This window comes from Anolis carolinensis, chromosome 5 (assembly GCF_035594765.1).
Source record: "Anolis carolinensis isolate JA03-04 chromosome 5, rAnoCar3.1.pri, whole genome shotgun sequence".
NCBI lineage: Eukaryota > Metazoa > Chordata > Lepidosauria > Squamata > Dactyloidae > Anolis > Anolis carolinensis.
Window position 1 is genome coordinate 14,644,842 of NC_085845.1, and position 19,181 is coordinate 14,664,022.

At 38.8% G+C, this 19,181-nt stretch overlaps 1 protein-coding gene across 1 annotated transcript in view; it reads right to left on the reverse strand.

Moving 5' to 3' along the window:
- antxr2 (ANTXR cell adhesion molecule 2) overlaps window positions 1-19,181 on the reverse strand; it is a 141,621-nt gene that overhangs the window by 113,586 nt on the left and 8,854 nt on the right. Inside the window, exons 3-7 of the mRNA XM_062981465.1 lie at window positions 15,575-15,646; window positions 9,220-9,301; window positions 8,196-8,303; window positions 8,013-8,081; window positions 5,727-5,807 (exon numbers count right to left, since the gene is read on the reverse strand). Of these exons, the coding sequence (XP_062837535.1) occupies window positions 5,727-5,807; window positions 8,013-8,081; window positions 8,196-8,303; window positions 9,220-9,301; window positions 15,575-15,646 (412 nt within the window). The remainder of the gene's footprint in view (window positions 1-5,726; window positions 5,808-8,012; window positions 8,082-8,195; window positions 8,304-9,219; window positions 9,302-15,574; window positions 15,647-19,181) is intronic.

Here is a 19,181-nt window from a genome sequence, read left to right on the forward strand (position 1 = left end):
ATTTAAATTCTTTGTAAAGTTGGGAAATGTTAACAACACCAGAAAAGCTTGCAAAAGTTCACTGTCAGAGTTATAATGGCAGATGATTATACACTCATTTTATATATATACTGTTCATCTATTCTGTATAATTTTTTTTAACAGCCAAACCTTGACTGCTCTGCAGGTCTCTCTTATCTTTACACTGAGGAAAGCTTTTGACAATTGGTAGGCTGATGAGATGGGCTTTTCAGCTGAAGCTTTTTGTAATGGAAGCATTATTAATGTGCCTTTTAACTCAGTGGAGATTTGATATTATAATTATTATAATATTATAATTGTGTTTTAACAATATAATTATACAATATTTTAACTACACACCTCTCAGCTTAGAGGAAGATAATCTTGCCAAGAAAAAAAAACATAATAGCTTAACTATAGTATTGCAGACATACAAGAAATCATTTTACATCTCATTTCAGCCTGAAATGTATATTGGCAACTTTTGTACATGTAAATACATTTGCACAATCCCAAGCCAGTGAAACACATTAAAATTCATTTAGCAAGTCAAATATATCAGAAGACATAAATGGATGCCAAGGATATGTTCCCTCATTTCTAAAAAGTTAGTGAGACATTTCAGCAGAAGAGAAAGACAACATTATTCCAAGTTTCTAACAAACAAACAAAACAGTGCTACTGACAGATTGGTCAGCATACCACTTTCCTTGCAAAGTTATCTCTTATGTAAGAACATGTTATATCTTGGGGAAAACAGTGAAAGAGGACTCATTGGGCTGGTCTGAGTAGTACTATAGGCTGAACCAACACAAAAGCCCACCTCCACATCAGGACACCTTATCTGCATGAGCCTATCTTCATAAAATCCTACGTATACAGACCACATTCAAGCTTCCCCAATTTTCATCAGGGAATCAGCCCAACGATTTTGGCTTGCAGACATGCAGATATCATTTATTCTGATTATCACTGTGCAAAAACCCAAGGAGAGGTAAATTAGGGCTCAGACAACAGCCTTGTTCTCTGCTATCTTGGAGAAAGACTCCCAAACAATGTAAGACCACTGATGCTTTACTGGAAGAGTAGGGTCATCATATATGAATGGACTGATATCAAGACACACAACGTCTATCAGCATATCTAGTGTGAGTGGAATCATGCTAAACTATGTGGTACCTGTCAAGATCTTGGACAGGTCACTCTGGAAAATGTGGATCAAAACTCACCTAAGAAAGAGCTGCCCCTGGAACAGCAGTGAAGACTTCTAAGGCACAAACAGGAGCTGTGTGACCCTTGAATTGTTGTGAAATTGTGACCCCCACCATCTTTTAGGCGTTGCAGTTCAACAACATCTGCAGGGTTTCATAGTTTCCACCCCTGCTCTAAACACAGGCTTATTCTGGTTTCCAACAATGACTATCACTTTTCCAATGAACATCAAACATTTAGTGAATACCAGATGTCATGTGAGAGATCAGTCAGAGTAAGTATAATTTCAATACATAGGAATGCCACATATGCATGTTCCTATTTTTAAAGGGTCCAATATTTTAAAAAGAGGTAACACTCAATAACCACCATCAAATATCATGTTTCATGTATATTTTTACCAACCAATGTATTGCTTTAACATATATCATCTGGCTATAATCCTGACAACAATGACAACTTTGGAAGGTGAGACCAAGGGCATAAATGCCCTAAAAGTACCAGAACCCATCTGATGTCTGGAGATATGTTGGGTCAGCATTGGTTAATACTTGGATAGGAGGCCTTCAATGAATGCAAGCTGTTGTAGGCTATATTTCAGAAGAAGTATCCGAGAAAACCATCCTGAGTATCCCTTGCCAAGGAAAACCTATGATATTCATCACTATAAAGTAACAACTAACTGGAAGGCACATACACAAGCTGAGTCCCTCCAATGGTATCTCATGCTGAAAATGGAAATGATGATGCTGACATGTAAGAGGGGGAAAGGGAGAAGGAGAGGAAGGGGGTTGGCTAAGGTAACTCTGCATTTCCAGCAGAGGAAACATTCAAATTGAGACCCTCCACATTCATGGTTCAGTAAGTATAGTGGACCAGGTCCAGAAGGAAAAACAGATTCATATTTGGATCTGAAAAACATGTGTTTTTTGTGTGTCAGCTGAATGACCAGATGTAAACAGTCAGACATATCACTTTAAATCAAACAGTACAGAACAGAAATCCCCACTGACTAACAGAAGCCAAGTACCTTACACAAAGTTCAGCAAAGTTGGGAAGTGTGTGGCCTAGATATTACAAGAATCCAGACCACATCAGGTCTAGAAAGGATACCTAACTAATGAGGAATCCTAAGGACTGCAGTTCAGCAACATTTGGAGATTCACACTTCTCCATTTATGAAATATGTATGTACATGAATTCATGAATTGCTCCCTTTGAATGAATTTATATTCATTACAGAACTCAACTTTTGTTGGAAGAGAATTGTTTATATGTCTTGATACACAACATCCACATCTTCAATGTTCATGTTGCAAATCTTCTTCAAGCAAAGAAATATCCATTATTTCAACATGAAGAGCCTTAAGACATTTGTGCAACTTGCCAAGAGAGTTGGAAGAGATTCCTTGGGCCATTTAGTCCAACCACCTTCTGCCTCTGTGCACCAAAAGCACAAGCAAAGCATCCTTGACAGATGGCCACCCAGCCTCAATGTTAATAATAATAATAATAATAATAATAATAATAATAATAAGAAGAAGAAGAAGAAGAAGAAGGATTGTAAGAGAAGAAGAGACCCCTTGGGTCATTTAGCCCAACCCCCTTCTGTCCTTGTGCTGTGGGGGCCAGATAAATAGCTTCAATGGGCCACATCCAGCCCCCGGGCCTTAGTTTGGGGACCCCTGATGTAATGTATATGTGCATGTATGTCTATGTGTGTATGTATGTGTATATGTGTGTGTGTGTGTATGTATGTGTGTGTGTGTGTATGTATGTGTGTATGTGTGTGTATATATATATATATATGTTGTATATATATATATGGATGAAATTAAACACAGACAACAGGTACTGTCCATAAGAAATACCATATTATGCATCTCTCTTCCTATAGACACGTCACCTCTCTTCATCTTTAAATTGACACATCACAGCGTTTTCAAATTCTTATTACTTTCCTTCTCCTTTGCCCCCTTTCCCACAAGTTTCATCTTCTATTTGATCACATGCACATTCATTTTATCCATGCTACCAGCCCTCTGGAACAGATCCAGGAAGGAGTACCACACAAAACATTGCAGATTTTGCAACTGAAGAGTAAGTCCTTTTTCTGGAGAGTGACATGATTCGATGCAAGCTGAGAGCATAGCAAAGAGTACACAATCAGTTCCTAGCACTGCTTCTCCCTACGGCAAATCTCAACAGCATGGCATGAGAAAACCCCTTCTTTCTCACTCCCAACTTGAACAAGCAGAAAGGATTCAATCAGAGAGTTTTAAAATGGATCTCAGAAGGAATTGCTACCCCTACGGTTATGCTGCACAAAATGCACTATGTGATCCTGTGGCTTTTTTTGTGGGTGCAGTCCAACCTCAACCTTGCTAGAGAAAGAAAACCTAGCAAATAGTACTGTTTCCCAAGCTCTTGGAAGCCTCTAGGAGCAATCAGTTTTTCATGCAAAAGAGCTGTAGGACACAACCCTGCCTCCTAGAAGTTCACATTTCCAAAATCAAAGCCAGATGCAACTTCTGTTTATGTTTAGCATTTATTCATTTCATCTGCTTTCAGTCCTAGTATAGCCCACAGAACAAGGATGGAGGCAGTGAAGTCTCTAAGTCATATGAAGCCTCTGAGCTTGTTACATAGCCCACGAGCTCTTCCCTTGAGTCTCCTACAGCCAGTTGAACCCCTCCCCTTTAAAAATTGGTAATATTTCTACTGTTAGTTTTGGACAAAAACTGCCCCCAAATCTCACCCAACTATATACAAACAATCTTCTTTTCTCAGTCTCACAAAGGCTCCTGTCAAGATACAGTTCCTTCTGTTTCTCTTTCAAAATACTAACAGCCATTTCCAATCACCATTTTGAAAAGACTGGGGAAATGAGATATTCTGGCACATTTGGTAGTGGTGGGGCAGGAAATTAGATGCCAGCGCTACTTTAGTTGGCCAGTTGTACTAAAAAAAGAGGATTCTTTTGCACACAACCTGTTAGGAAAAGCAGGTAGCAAATAAAAAGTGTTGGGTTGTTGTATGTCTTTCGGGCTGTGTGGCCATGTTCCAGAAGCATTCTCTCCTGACGTTTCGCCCACATCTATGGCAGGCATCCTCAGAGGTTGTGAGGTATGGAGAAAACTATGCAAAGAGGTTAATATATATCTGTGGAAAGTCTAGGGTGAGAGAGGTCAGTGTGAATGTTGTGTAGTTAATCACTTTAATTAGCATTGAAAAGCTTATCTACTGTCTTCTTCCTGCCTCTGGGGCATCCTTTGTTTAGAGTCGTTAACTGCCCTTGGTTGATTCATGTCTGGAAATCCTCTGTTTTCAGAGTATTGCTTTTTATTTACTGTTCTGATTTTTGAGTTTTTTAATACTGGTAGCCAGATTTTGTTCATTTTCATGGTTTCTTCCTTTCTGTTGAAGTTGTCCACATGCTTGTGGATTTCAATGGCTTCTCTGTGTAGTCTGACATGATAGTTGTTAGAATGGTCCAGCATTTTTGTGTTCTCAAATAGTATTCTGTGTCCAGGCTGGTTCATCAAATGCTCTGCTATGGCTGATTTCTCTGGTTGAATTAGTCTGCAGTGCCTTTCATGTTCTTTGACTCTTGTTTGGGCGCTGCGTTTGGTGGTCCCTATGTAGACTTGTCCACAGCTGCATGGTATCCGGTAGACTCCTGCAGAAGAGAGAGGATCCCTCTTGTCCTTCGCTGACCGTAGCATTTGTTGGATTTGTTGGACTACACAGAGAAGCCATTGAAATCCACAAGCATGTGGACAACTTCAACAGAAAGGAAGAAACCATGAAAATGAACAAAATCTGGCTACCAGTATTAAAAAACTCAAAAATCAGAACAGTAAATAAAAAGCAATACTCTGAAAACAGAGGATTTCCAGACATGAATCAACCAAGGGCAGTTAACGACTCTAAACAAAGGATGCCCCAGAGGCAGGAAGAAGACAGCAGATAAGCTTTTCAATGCTAATTAAAGTGATTAACTACACAACATTCACACTGACCTCTCTCACCCTAGACTTTCCACAGATATATATTAACCTCTTTGCTTAGTTTTCTCCATACCTCACAACCTCTGAGGATGCCTGCCATAGATGTGGGCGAAACGTCAGGAGAGAATGCTTCTGGAACATGGCCACACAGTCCGAAAGACATACAACAACCCTGTGATCCCGGCCATGAAAGCCTTCGACAACACAATAAAAAGTGTTGTTGTTGTTGTTGCTGCTGCTGCTGCTGCTGTTATCATCATCATCCTCAGAAATTGCCCATCTCACCTTAGCGAGTGAATCTGTAAAGGCTAGAATACCTGAGCAAACCATTTTAATCTACCTAACACACAAGAGCATATTTTGGGAATGACGCTTTCTGGCTAGAGAAAGCTGTAGCAGCTTGTCATCAGCATAAAGGAGAAGGCACAGAAATAGCAATAAAGTAACAAACAAATGAACTCATAACTTCAAAGTTAAGCAAGATGTGCTTTCCCAAATACTCACAGAATTAATTATCCCTCGAAGAGCTTGGAATCCTTCCTTGACTGGGAAAACTTGGTCTCTTGAATCAGCTATACTTTCAAGCTAGGGAAATAAACAAACACATCTGGCAAAGCAATGCAGGCTAATCAACTCGTCTATGCATTTACACAGAAATAAAGAGTGCATATACTCCGGGAACCAGACCTTGGGAAAGTTTTTTTTTTTAATTAAAAGGACTCTCAACTCGGCTAACACACATACTGGGAAATTCAGGGAGTGGTAGTCCAAAAAATGAACTTTTTTCTGAGTTCTGGTTGGATTTCAGAGCAAAGCAATGTACAGCATGGAACCAGACAAGCAGATGGAGCCTGGCTTTCTGCGATCATTGTCACTGTTCTCACAGCACACCAGGCTGCTCAGAATACGGCTCAGAAACAGTATGTCTTTGCAGCCCAAACAACACCAAAGTAAAACAGTGAGGGGAAAAAGGGATGCTGTAATGGCATGTTTTAAGTCTTTCCTTTTCCTGTATCCTGAACAAATAATTTTCCTTTATTCATGTCCCACTTGGGTCCCACCTATATAGACAGACAGAGAGAGAGAGAGTACTTTGTTTAAGGCGCTGCTGTGGGTCAAAAGAGACAATGCTTAATTTGGTTGCCCAATGATCTGATTCAGTTTAAGCAAGCTTGGAGTGTGCCAACAGAATGCACATTGGACTGAATGCAACAGTAATGTCATCATTTTTTCCTTAATTAATTACCAGCATGAGGGAGGCTGATTCTTACCAGGAAAGAAGAGAAAGGGGAGGGGAAGCTTATGTTCTTACTCCTCCACAACCAAAATTTGACAGAAATCACTGCACTACAATGAGAACTTTTTTTCTAAAATTCTTAGCTTGAGACAGGAGTGTGGGATGATTTTCATTCTGACCATACTTGGTGAGTGAAGAAATAAGCTTCTCTTCCTCATATAACTTTTCTTTTTAGAAAACAGCTTTCCCCCCATCATGCCAACAATTGCTTAAGAATAAAACAAAGATGCAGCAAAGGTGGGCAAGTTCTGAAATGTCAAAGCAAATTAGAAGACAAAACTCCACGTTAGGCTCTTTAAAAACAAACAAAACAAATGGCCATCCTTTAGCACATGGAGCTTTGTCTCCTAATTGGCTTTGACATGCTCATTGGTTCTCTTTTTTGGACAATTTCTGAGATGACAGAATGGGCCAAGCACTTCAGCCTGCAGCTAGAGGCCCATAAAGTACAAACCTAGCATAGCAGGAAACAGGTTATATTGGAACAGTGCTGGGGAAAGTGCAGTCTATGGCTCACATATAGACTTTGAGTCTCATCTCAAAGATGCCTGGCTGCCCACCAAAGCTCCCTCCCACTTTTGGTTCAGAGTGATTTTGGGCTGATTTCTCACCTAAAAACCAATAGTAGCCACATACAGATTTAATGGTGTCCTAAATCTACCATGACAAGTCCAAATACCTCTATTGTATTCAATGTCTCTCAAAGCACACATACAAAGACACCCCCAACTTTGTTTCTAAAGGCCTTTTGGAGTCAAATATTTGGTAGAAGTGGAAACCAGAAGTGACAAGATGTTGCTTCCAATGCGCCATCATATGACTTTATGTCCCATGAAAGGGAAAATTGACTCCAATTGCTATGCCATGCCATCCTAAAAAAAATATTTTCTGAAGTACAAAACATTATTTTTAGAGAAGATTTTTTTTCATTTTCAAATAGATAAGCCTCGAAGTTGTGCCAGAAATTATAACTTTTACATGCAGCCTAAAGTTGTACATGCAGGTCTTCTGCCTCAGGATCTGATGCCTCATTCCATTGTGTTTGTCAAGTGTAAGCAATTTTTCACTTCTTGACCTCTTACAGCAGCATCCCAACTACCATAACAAGCTCAAATATCTCTATTTTATTCCATGTCTCTCAATATTGTGATAGAAAGTGACACCACAGCATCTGGGAGTAGTACAGGGTCCTGGGATATTTGCAATAGTGTGGTGTGTTATTTCAATATTATTTTGTGTTTGTGGAGGCGGGATCTCTGCATGATTTTATGGAAGTTACACAAAAACTGTTCAAAAGTGTAGTCAATTTAGGATTGACAGGGGAATTCAGGGCCAAAATGTGGGGTTCTAGGGATCACAAGTACTCTCTGGGCCACATTTTGCCAAACCCAGACTATGTACATCACAAAGTTTGGAAACACACTGAACTGCATATCAATTGCCAATTCTGTTGCTTTGGTACAATAAAATATCCACAGGAAAAAAAATCTTACCTGTTCTTGGTTAAAATTGAGGACACCAACGCAGTAAACTCTCGCGCCCAAACGTCTGGATATATCTGCCTATCCCAGAGAGAGAATGAGAAATAGAAGAAGATTGCATGCAACTGCTATAATATAAGAAATATGTTCCATAACAGAACCTATCAAGAGGCATTGCCACAATTTAACACTTACCTGTTTTTCAGCATACTGTGGTATTAAGCCTTCCAACTTCCCATCTGTTAGAGCAATGATGATGCTATTAGTTCTTTGACCTCCTGCTGTTTCAATTTGTCTATTAGCCTAAAAAACCAAGATCATGGGTTACTACAATTGTCTTGGCAGGGGACATCGCTTAAGTATTACAGTATTCCCTCACTTATCGCTGGCGTTAGGTTCCAGGACCACCTGCAATAAGTGAAAATCCGCAAAGGAGGAACACTATACTTATTTTAATATTTATACATTATTTTAGTAGTTATACACTATTTTAATTGTGTGTTGATAAATTGCATCCTTCTCCTCCTATTGCCACTTGGACTCCTTTTCTCTCCCTTTGGCTTTCCTTCCTCCCTTTCTTAGGCTGTAAATTGTAATTTTTTATGAATTATAATTGTCTTTTAGAGTTTGTTGACAAACTGCAAAACAGCGAATCCACGAAAAGTGAACTGCGAAGTAGTGAGGGAACACTGTAAGTACAAATCCCCAAATGCCCAAGCAAGGATATTCTGGGAGTTGTTATCCAAAAAGTAACTTTTGCAAACCCAAGATTATGGAGAAGGAGAAGGCGATGAAATATTTCAAATGTAATAAGTAGTTGTAAAAAAAACCAGTGTTGATTATTGGCAATAAGCTTTGAAACCTTCAAGCTGAGGCTAAAATAATGCTAGTGGGATTGACAACACAGTCACACTGGATGACATACAGATCAATACAGGAACATCTTTCTCAGAATCTGTAGGTCCTCAGATGCAATTCTATGGCCAGCTCCTGGCACAAGGTGACCATAGAGTTAGACTGGATGACCTAGAGATTTCTAGATAGATATTCCTACAAGTAAAAAAACAAACAGATCTATTATTCACTTTTAACACTTTTGTTTGGGTTCTGTGCCCCTAACCCGGCAAATGTCACGGCTGGATGAGGCGTGTGCGGTACCTTGGACAGTAACAAATATTGCAGCTGATTTATTTAAAAGAAGGTGAGAGACCAAACATACTTCTTTTATGCCTTCATGCATGTACGTTTCACCTCCTGGCTTCACATTGCGTAGCTCCTCCAGTCCTCTTTCAATTTGTGCCCTGAGAACAAGAAAACAAAGGAAAAGATGACTGAATATACTGAAAAGCAGGAGTATTTAATGTGCCCACGATGTAGGATTCTGAGAAGAACTGGTGTGTCTCAGTGATCTCTCATTGGTCTGAGTGTTGCCTCCAGCTCCACTGAATTCAGTTGAAATCTTTGATTTGCTAGCTATATCTGATTCCTGAGTTGTAGCATGTGCTCACCACTGCTACTCATTGTAATGTGGAAACAGATTAAACTCCACAATCCAAACTAACCACTGAAAAAAGGCTCCTCTACCCCTTTCAATCTGCACCAATGTTGGCTGGTGGCTTTCATGTCAGTGGAGAAATGAATGCACTCTCATTTTTGAAGAAGCAGTTCAAGATGCTGAACCTCAGCTCACCCATAGCATCATAGATATCTCCTTTAACCTTTGGAGCTAAACAAAAGTAGATTCTCACTGGGATGGGGAAAAATAAAATAAAATGTGAAAATGTAGTTTTCAAGTATCCAAAATAATCTTTAAAGTTCAGGACTTGTTCTGTGAAATTTTTTTTGTAGAAAACAGAATGTTCTGCATAGAGAAAAGAGGTTTTCTGCACAGAAAATATATTGTGTACAGAATTTTCTGCACAGACAACACAGTTCTATAAGAAAATGAAAACAAATTGCATATGGTGAATTAGCATTGAAAACAGCAAATTCAACATATGAAACAATTTTGGCATACGTAATAATATTACTATACAGAAACATTACATTATGTACAGAAAAATGATGTTTCCTTTGCAAAAATACTGAGATTAGAGACTTACTTTATATAAAATTTGCATATCAATGTTTTGCATAGAAAGCAGAATATTTCTGCATAGAAATAAAATAGGACATGCTATTTTATTTGCAAAACAACCATGTGTAATTTATTTACAGAATAAGTGACTTCAGATGTCATGTGGATTTTGAAGACTTTCTCACAGCAAGAAGAAAATTGTTAATAATACTTGTTGCTTCCTTCAATAAGATATTTAGTGGAGAATAGCATAATTGTTCATCACTTCACCGACCTCAAAGTTATCAGCCACCATTGTGCTAAACAAAAAACTCTCATCTAGCCTATGAATGTGTTTATCAGACAGAAACATGGGAAGCTATTAGTGTTTATACTTGAATATAAGCCAAGTTTTTTGGCCTTTTTATGGCTGAAAAAGCCCCCCTCAGCCTATACTCAAGTGAGGGTCCTGGTCGGCTTATATTCGGGTCAGCTTATACTTGGGTATATATGTATCAGAGTTGGATAGTCTGATTAAATTACAGTTTTATATAAATATTCAAAAATATTTAACATACTGATGCCTCAATTAATGTACTTTTATTGGTATCTATTTTTATTTTTGAAATTTACCAGTAGCTGCTGCATTTCTCACCCTTGTCTTATACTTGAGTCAATACGTTTTCCCAGTTTTTTGTGGTAAAAGTAGGTGCCTCAGCTTATATTCGGGTCAGCTTATACTCAAGTATATACGGTATATAAAATGGCTCTTCAAATCCAAATCACGAAATCAAAAATCTACTTCCCACAAACTAGAAAAATATTAACTGATACAAAGGAAGCCTTCTCATAAATGTATATTTTTCTGTTTTTTATTGTTAATACAAAAGTTCTGTTCTAAAATGTCAATATATTTCAGCTCAGTTCAACTCAATGAAAAAACTTTGATAACACCCTCCACCCAATTTAAAAGGTAAACTCTAAATGCTTGCATTAAGCACCTTATATCCGTACTAGCAGTCCTGGTCGCAATGGAAGACATGCTGTGTGCTATAGATGGCAGCTGAGCAAGTTACGTAAAGTCAATGCAATCTGTTTAATCCAAAATATTTTACACTCGGCGTCTATTGAAAACAACTTGAAACTGATTATGTACGAATGCAGATTACAAAGCAGACACTTTGTGCTTGCCAGGAATGAGTGGCAGCATGTCCACAGGCTCCGGCAGTTCTGCTGCCAAGAAACAAACGACAAATCGAGTTCCAGTTTTCTGAAACAGATTTCACGGTGCAAAAAATAGCTCTCGTACAATCAGTTCAGTTTCAGTTATCCAGCATACAACCACGACCTCCCAGAAATCCCTGCCACCTCCAAACCTATTTTGAGTGAGGGTCCCAATGAAAAGGAAGGAAGAAAGGAAGGAGAACAGAAACCAATTCACTCAACAGCAAAAGACAGCAGGTTACCATCTGCCCACCAATATTCTATAACATGACAAAATGCAGAATGGAAGACTTTGACCTGAGAGAGGAGGAAGAAGGGGAGGGGAGGTGTTCTGTACCAAAGCACATATGGGCTCAACGGGGAGAAGTTTCATCATCCACTGAGGCCCACAAACAACCCTCCTCTCTGGTCAGTTTTCTTTTAATTCTGCCAGTTACTTCTAGTCCAGTGTTGTTCTAATGCATGGGCAGTAGCCCAGGATGCCCCACAACCATATGAGCCCTGTGCTCTTCTAGGCATATACCAGAATTTAACAGTATTTTTCCAATCACCCACCTCAACATTCAAATCTCCTGTAAATTTGGTAGAAGGAGAAAAACTATGACTTGTAGTAGAGAGTTGGCATGACTATACTCACAAGAGAAATCTCACTGTTTTTACTGCTTACAATGTTATGGGAGCAGAATATTGTAACAGATTCGTGGAAGGCAATTAATGGTTGAGGACAATTGCTAACAATGTGCATTTTCATTATTGGAAGCAGAACCTCCACTTTGTGCTCCAAGAATCCCATTTGTGTGGTGAAGAGTTAGAAGAAGTGTAAGAAAGTGAAGTGAGGAAAAAGAAACTGTAGACCTCTTACATGGTACCATATAAGTTGATTTTATCAATATTTTACATTTTTATTTCTGTGTGTGGTTTGCAGCCAGCTGCAATAAATCACTCTGACCAAGAGGTCATGAGTTCAAGGCCAACCCGTGTTGGGGTGAGCACCCGACAATTAAAAATAAAATATAGCCCCTCCTATATAGTAAGAAATTTAGGTACCACTTATATGTGGGGAGGCTAATTTACGACACCATAAAAATAATCCAGCCACTGTTGGAATGAGGAAGTTGCCGTCGCAGTGGATGATGAAGCAGCTGCTCCCCCTGTGGCCGGAATCAAGCATACCCTCAGGAAGCTGGAAGATGGAGAAGGTATAAATTGCCTCTGCGTCTGTCTCTGTCTCTGTTCTATGTTATATGGCATTGAATGTTTGCCTTATATGTGTACAATGTGATCCGCCCTGAGTCCCCTTTGGGGTGAAAAGGGCGGAATATAAATACTTTAAATAAATAAATGCAGACAAGGGCCAGCATACTGCTTTGCCCAGGGGCCTATAATGCTGTTAAGATAGCCCTAGTCTAACCTACTGATTGCAAGAACTTTTTTTGCACTCTCCCTTCAAGTTGATCTGAAAATTGTATGTTCTAATGTCTGTTATCAATTTGATTGTACAATCAGACCTCCTCATTTGCAGGTTTAACATTCACTGATTTCACTATTCACAGATTTGATTAATATATCTAGAACCTCCAGTGCTACTCTATGGCCCAGTTCTACCAGAAGTCATGCTAGATGACTTGGAGATTCCAAGGAAGAAACATTTTCTAGGCATTTGTAGGTGGGATATTATGGCCAATGTCAGGTGGAAGTTGACTATAGAGTTCTGATAGATTACTTACATATTTCTAGAGAAGTGTTCTTTCAGATTAAAAAATAATGTTTTCTTAATTTGCATTTTTCTACTTTCATGGGCGTCTTGTACCGCTGATTCCAGAGAATATGGAGGGGTGAGTATATTACTCTTTGTGAGTTTTAGCATACCTTTTGCTGATCTAATGTAGGCAAGAAGAATAGAATTATCTGATTTTCAACCCATTGTTGTGTAAACAAATTTAGATGTGCAGTCCAGGCTAAAGAATGGGCCGTATTCCCCCATACAACCTTGCCCAAGCTTTTGCTAAGTATTTATGGCCAAGATTTTTTAAAGTCCAAGTGAACATAGTCTACCATACTATCTTGTTCATATGCTTGGTGATATTACTAAAAAAAATCTGAATGATTTGTGAGACAGAATGTAACCTTTGTAACAAGCAATGATGCCTTTCTTCATTATAGTAGACATGCCCTGCTATATGCTTGAAAAATCTATCTTTAGTAAAGCTTTCCACACTTTAGTTAGAAGAGTAATTGAACTAAGTGTTCTGTAATTTTCTAAATCCATATTTTAAAAATTGGCATTACCTTGATCAGGCTAGTTTCAGAGACATTTGTGATGCTTTTGTTAAAAGATGGACAATACATTTGAGTTTTTAAAGAACTTCCTGAGGTATGCCCTTTGGATCCCCAAATTTGTCCAAATTCAATTTGTGAACCAGTTCCCTAACTTCGTCTCTTCGTTTCAGTTAATCAGTTTCTTTTCCTTAAAATATCAGTCTAGGTACACTCATTTGCCTTATATCTTCGGCCATAAAAAAGACACAGATAATTAATCTTGTTTATCTACATCCTTATCTTACTTTCGGACTTCTTGAACTTGTTCATCATGCAGTTATGCAACCAGTGTCTAAGAATTAATTTGTTGTTAATTGCTTGAATGCTATTGTTAGTCACAACAAAAGGAGACCCATTGAATCAGTAGGATTTACCTACCTATTGACTCTTAATTCAATACTGTATTAGATATGCCAATTCTATCTGAAACCAATGATCAGGATTCAGGGCAATGTATTTTTTGTTTAAGTTAATGTCATTAGCCAGATGCTCCTCAAAATCCTCTTTTGCATTCCCTATTTTCTGTTTAAATATCTTTTCTTCAAGTACAAAACCACAGAAAGTGTATTCACAAAGCTTTCATAGGTAACCCAGAACCAGCCATCTATGATGTAATCAGCAATAGAAGAATATCAGCTCAACTCCAAGCCATAATATATGATTTTGACATTGCATATGCATAGCCTGACAGGTTAACACGCTTAACATAGAGCTTTATTATTCAGTCCCAGTCAAGAAAAATATATTAAATGTCATTAAAGGAAGCCAGGACAAGGCTGCTGATAACAGAATGATGGGTGTCTCCCATTCATGGGGTCACCTTAAGTCAAGGTTCACTTAATGCCAATTAACAACAAAAAAACTGTTTTTCCTTCAAAGAGTTCAATACAGTATACATAGCTCTCCTCCATCTCATTTCATCTTCATAAACTTATGTTGGAAGCCAGCTTAATCCATACATTAAGCAAGCCCTCACTTCCGGAGGGACTTGAAGACTTGGATGTTTAAACAAGCCTTTGAGAATGTCTAGCCTCAATGGTCCACAATTAATTGGTGACACAGCACTGCACTTTTATCCCATGCCCTTGTTCCTTGGCTACAGTTTGCACTATCCCATTCCCTTCTTCTTGTTTAGTTTGGTCATGTTTTACGGCAGTTGTCACCATAGGTTACTGGGAATAAAAGACAAAGGTGGGGGCAGGGAGGAGAGCACTACTTGAAGAGAACTTGGTGGCTGTCTGGTTGCTTTGAGTGGTTACAAATAGAACAACTCTTGTCAGTGCAACATATGTGCATGAATCTCACACTTCTGCTGTTCAGAAAGGCAATTCTGTTCCAAAAAGTTATCATGCCCAAGTCTTCCTTCCCAATCCCATTCAATAATTATCACACTTCTGTTGTTCAGAAAGGCACAGTTTTGTTCCAAAAAATTGTCATGCCCAAGTCTTCCTTCTTATTCAGTAATTGTTTCTTCAAGACTGTTTCTTCAGACTGGTAATCAAACATAAGGCTTAGCCCCAGTTAATCCACCAGTATTATGCTAGGCCACATTTATTTAGCACTGATGGATTTGGTTACATTAATCTAATAACACCTGCAACACCACAGAGGAGCTAGCAGGTTCTACATAAGAAGAGCACTTACTGTGATTCATCTTTCTGTCCAAACCTAAAAAAGATCTATACAAACTTCTAAACCTATATGTGGGTCCAGGTTCAGCACCTTGGATAGTTCCATTATAATTTGGACTCAGGCCCTGCCAACATGAACTCCACCACCCACTATTGGGTCTATTATTTGTAAAAGAATGAGTGGACTAACCATACCCTCTGAGGCATCATTTTCCAGTTTGAAAACCACCCACTCCATGTGGTCATTAGTTTCCATAATACGATTAGCCCTGCAAACAACATACTGTAGAATTGTTATCTACTATTTAAGAAAAAAAAAACAAGCAATGTAGCAATTTACTTACCTATTTTCTGTTAACTGCAGGATGACTTTTGCTTGCATGGAAAACACTATGAAGGATAACCGCATCCGAGGGCTTTTTTAAAGACAAAGAGAGAAAGAAAAACATCTGTCTCAGAACACTGCGCCCACATTCATTTTGAATGGAACTGTGCCATAGCCAGACCCTGAGGATCTCACCCTCTTGACCTTCATGACAGGAGCCAAATAAACATAAAACTCACACAGGAAGTATCAAGTCGTCCAGTACGTACATTCTTGCTCAGCCGTTCTTATTTCAGCTGACATAAGACATTCCCCTGAAGTTCAAATTTTTGGAAGAATTAATATGCCTATGTTGTTTACACTCATGTTACTTGTGTGTAACTTGGACCATTTCTCTGCATACCAATGATAGTATCTGCTCTCATTAGCAGGAGCTCTTCCTATAATGAGACAAACCCACATGGAGAGTGGTCAGAAGAGAGAACTACGACAAAGTAGTTTTCACCCCTCAAATGTGGAGCCTCAAACCCTTTCTCTATTTTGGCTTACAGTTTCTATCAACCTCACCCAGTATGACTGTGGGAGTTCTGGTCCAAAATATCTGGAGGACTGAAGATTTTCCACCTCTAATTTATATTAACAGGGCAAACTGGACACACCATGACTCAGACATACAAGTCCAAGTCAGGCTCATTCAATGGTCTGAATATGTCTGTGCATGACATTCTGCAACTTCAACAAGTCTCCATTCAGCACTGTTATGCTGGCTGTGAGACTTGGTGAGTTAGAGCCCAAGAATAAATACCTGGTTGACAAGAATAGGAATGTTAAGAGTGGTAAGTCTTAAACTAAAGACACCAAAGAATGCTGTTAGTCTGTTATTTTATCTCAGCTTTTACCACTCTTATTCAAATAATAATATTTAACACTGTTTTAACTCTCATACTCAACATTGTTTCTTAACACTGCTTTAAAATTTTGTATTTTAATGCCGTACATATCTTTTATGTTTGTCTTAATGCTGGTCATTGGCTGATATATGTGTGTGTGTGTGCGCGCACGCACGAGCATATGTATGTATGTGTATGTATATGTGTGTGTATGTCTATGTATGTGGGTATATGTATATGTGTGTAAAGGTAAAGGTTTCCCCTGATGTTAAGTCCAGTCGTGTCCAACTCTGGGGGTTGGTGCTCATCTCCATTTCTAAGCCGAAGAGCCAGCGTTGTCCGTAGACACCTCCAAGGTCATGTGGCCAGCATGACTGCATGGAGCGCCGTTACCTTCCTGTCGGAGCGGTACCTATTGATCTACTTACATTGGCATGTTTCCGAACTGCTAGGCTGGCAGAAGCTGGAGCTAACAGTGGGCGCTCACTCCGCTCCTGGGATTTGAACCTGCGACCTTTTGGTCTGCAAGTTCAGCAGCTCAGCGCTTTAACACACTGAGCCACCAGAGGCTCATATATATGTGTGTGTGTGCATCATGTGTATATGTATATGTGTGTATGTGAATGTATATGTATGTGTGCATGCGTGTGTATGTGTGTGTGTGTGTGTGTGTGTATATATATATATATACGACTAGAATTTCTAAAAACCTGGTCCAGTAGCCATTATGTTTGTTAACTCTGAAGTTCAGTAACATTCAAAGTCAAGAGTCACTGCTCTATAACAAGTGAATCCTAGTCCCTCCAAACTTTGTATTTAGCTTGTTACTTTGCACAAAAATAGAGTTTACATTAAAAAATATCCAATAGCACCTTAGGAAATGACTTCTTTTCTAATCTGCACCATCACACTTAAGTAGCTTCTTCCAGGTTTTTTTAAAGCTAGATATTGTTGCTAATAAATTCTTTTCACTTTCACCAATTTTTTCTTCATTTCCTCCATAGTGAGTTCAATGAAGATGAAAAAGATCATCGGAACAACTCCTTTCTTTTTAAGGCCCCACTGCAAGTCTGAGCCTCTTAAAAGGGGAAATAAAATGTGTGTTGTGTTGCTACTGCAGACCTACATCTTTCAGATTCAGCAAAATGGGAAACAGATGTACAACTCATACCGGAATGATCTAATTCTTATAATGAAACCTGGTCTGTGTTTTCACCATATGCTGCGCTGAACAGCTTTTGTCAACCATTAAGCTGTCCTCTTTCTCTTAAGGGGAAAAAAGGAGGCTGAGAAGGAAGAAATCTTAATAAGCTGTTAAGAACTGTTTGTCAAATGATTCAGTTCAACCTATTTTATTTCAGCCAATTCAATGACAAAAAAAAAAAGATTTACAAGGGCAGGGAGTCTTGGCTTAAATAAAATGATGACTGAAGGGTTTTGGAATGGACAATCAGATCTTTTTTGGAAGAGATAAATATCTCTCTTGCCAATAACTGTAAGTCTGGGCCATGGCCTCTTTAGAACGGCTGATTTGACTCTTTTCAATAGCTTACATTCATGGGAAGATGACTTCTACTAGATTTCTCTCCTTGTATCTGGTTTTGGAAGAGAGATGCAAGCAAAATGCAATTACGCCTGTCTATTTCACATGACTTTTCACCAGCTGGTCAAGCTCACAATTGCTCACTGTATTACATTTTCCATAGGAAACAATTAACTCCACAGTCTGTGAGGATACTTCCTCTTGTGCTCTCAGTTTCATGATTTTATCCAGGGCTGACTATAGCCTATGTGAAAAATCACCATTATCCTTCAACATCTATACAACTGTTAGGAAGGGTAAGATTATACAGCAGATCATGCTTATGTTATCTTAGATTGCATAATGGACTCTACTTTGGCTGGACCTGGAGAAAAACAAAAGAGCCATATAAGATACTAATGCCCTGACTTCTCAGATATCCTCAAGTACAGTATTCTAAAAAGATCCTTTATTTTGTTTGTTTGCTTTCTTGCTTGCTTATTTGTTTGTTTTGCAAATACAAACTACAAAAAATCTGAGCCAGACATCCAACTCTTTTTTCATACAATGCAAATAGGGATGCATCCCTCCAACCCACAATCACATATGTTAGTTATTGCAACAGAAAAACAAATGGGAGGACCATTGTGGTGTAGTGGTTTGGATGTTGGACTAAGGTTGGATCTACACTGCCATATAATCCAGTTTCTGATCCCAGATTATTTGCAGTGTAGACTCATATAATCCAGTTCAAAGCAGATAAATCTGGGATCAGATACTGATTATTATTATTATTATTATTATTATTATTATTATTATTATTATTATTATGTTTACTTATACACCACTTTCTCCCTTATTCAACGGTTTTATGGTTTAAATTTGAATCAAAAGCTTTTTTTCATGTCAGGAGCAACTTGAGAAACTGCAAGTCGCTTATGGTGTGAGAAAATTGGCCGTCTGCAAGGATATTGCCCAGGGGATGCCTGGATGTTTGATGTTTTACCATCCCTGTGAGAGGCTTCTCTCATGTTCCAACATGGGGAGCTGGAGCTGACAGAGGGAGCTCACCCGCTATCCCCGGATTCAAACTGCCAACCTGTTGCTCAGCAGTCCTACTGGCACAAAGGTTTAACCCATTGCGCCATTGGGAGCTCTGAAATCAAAAGCTCATAAATCCCAATCCAGTACTAAACCACCCCAATAACTGTCTC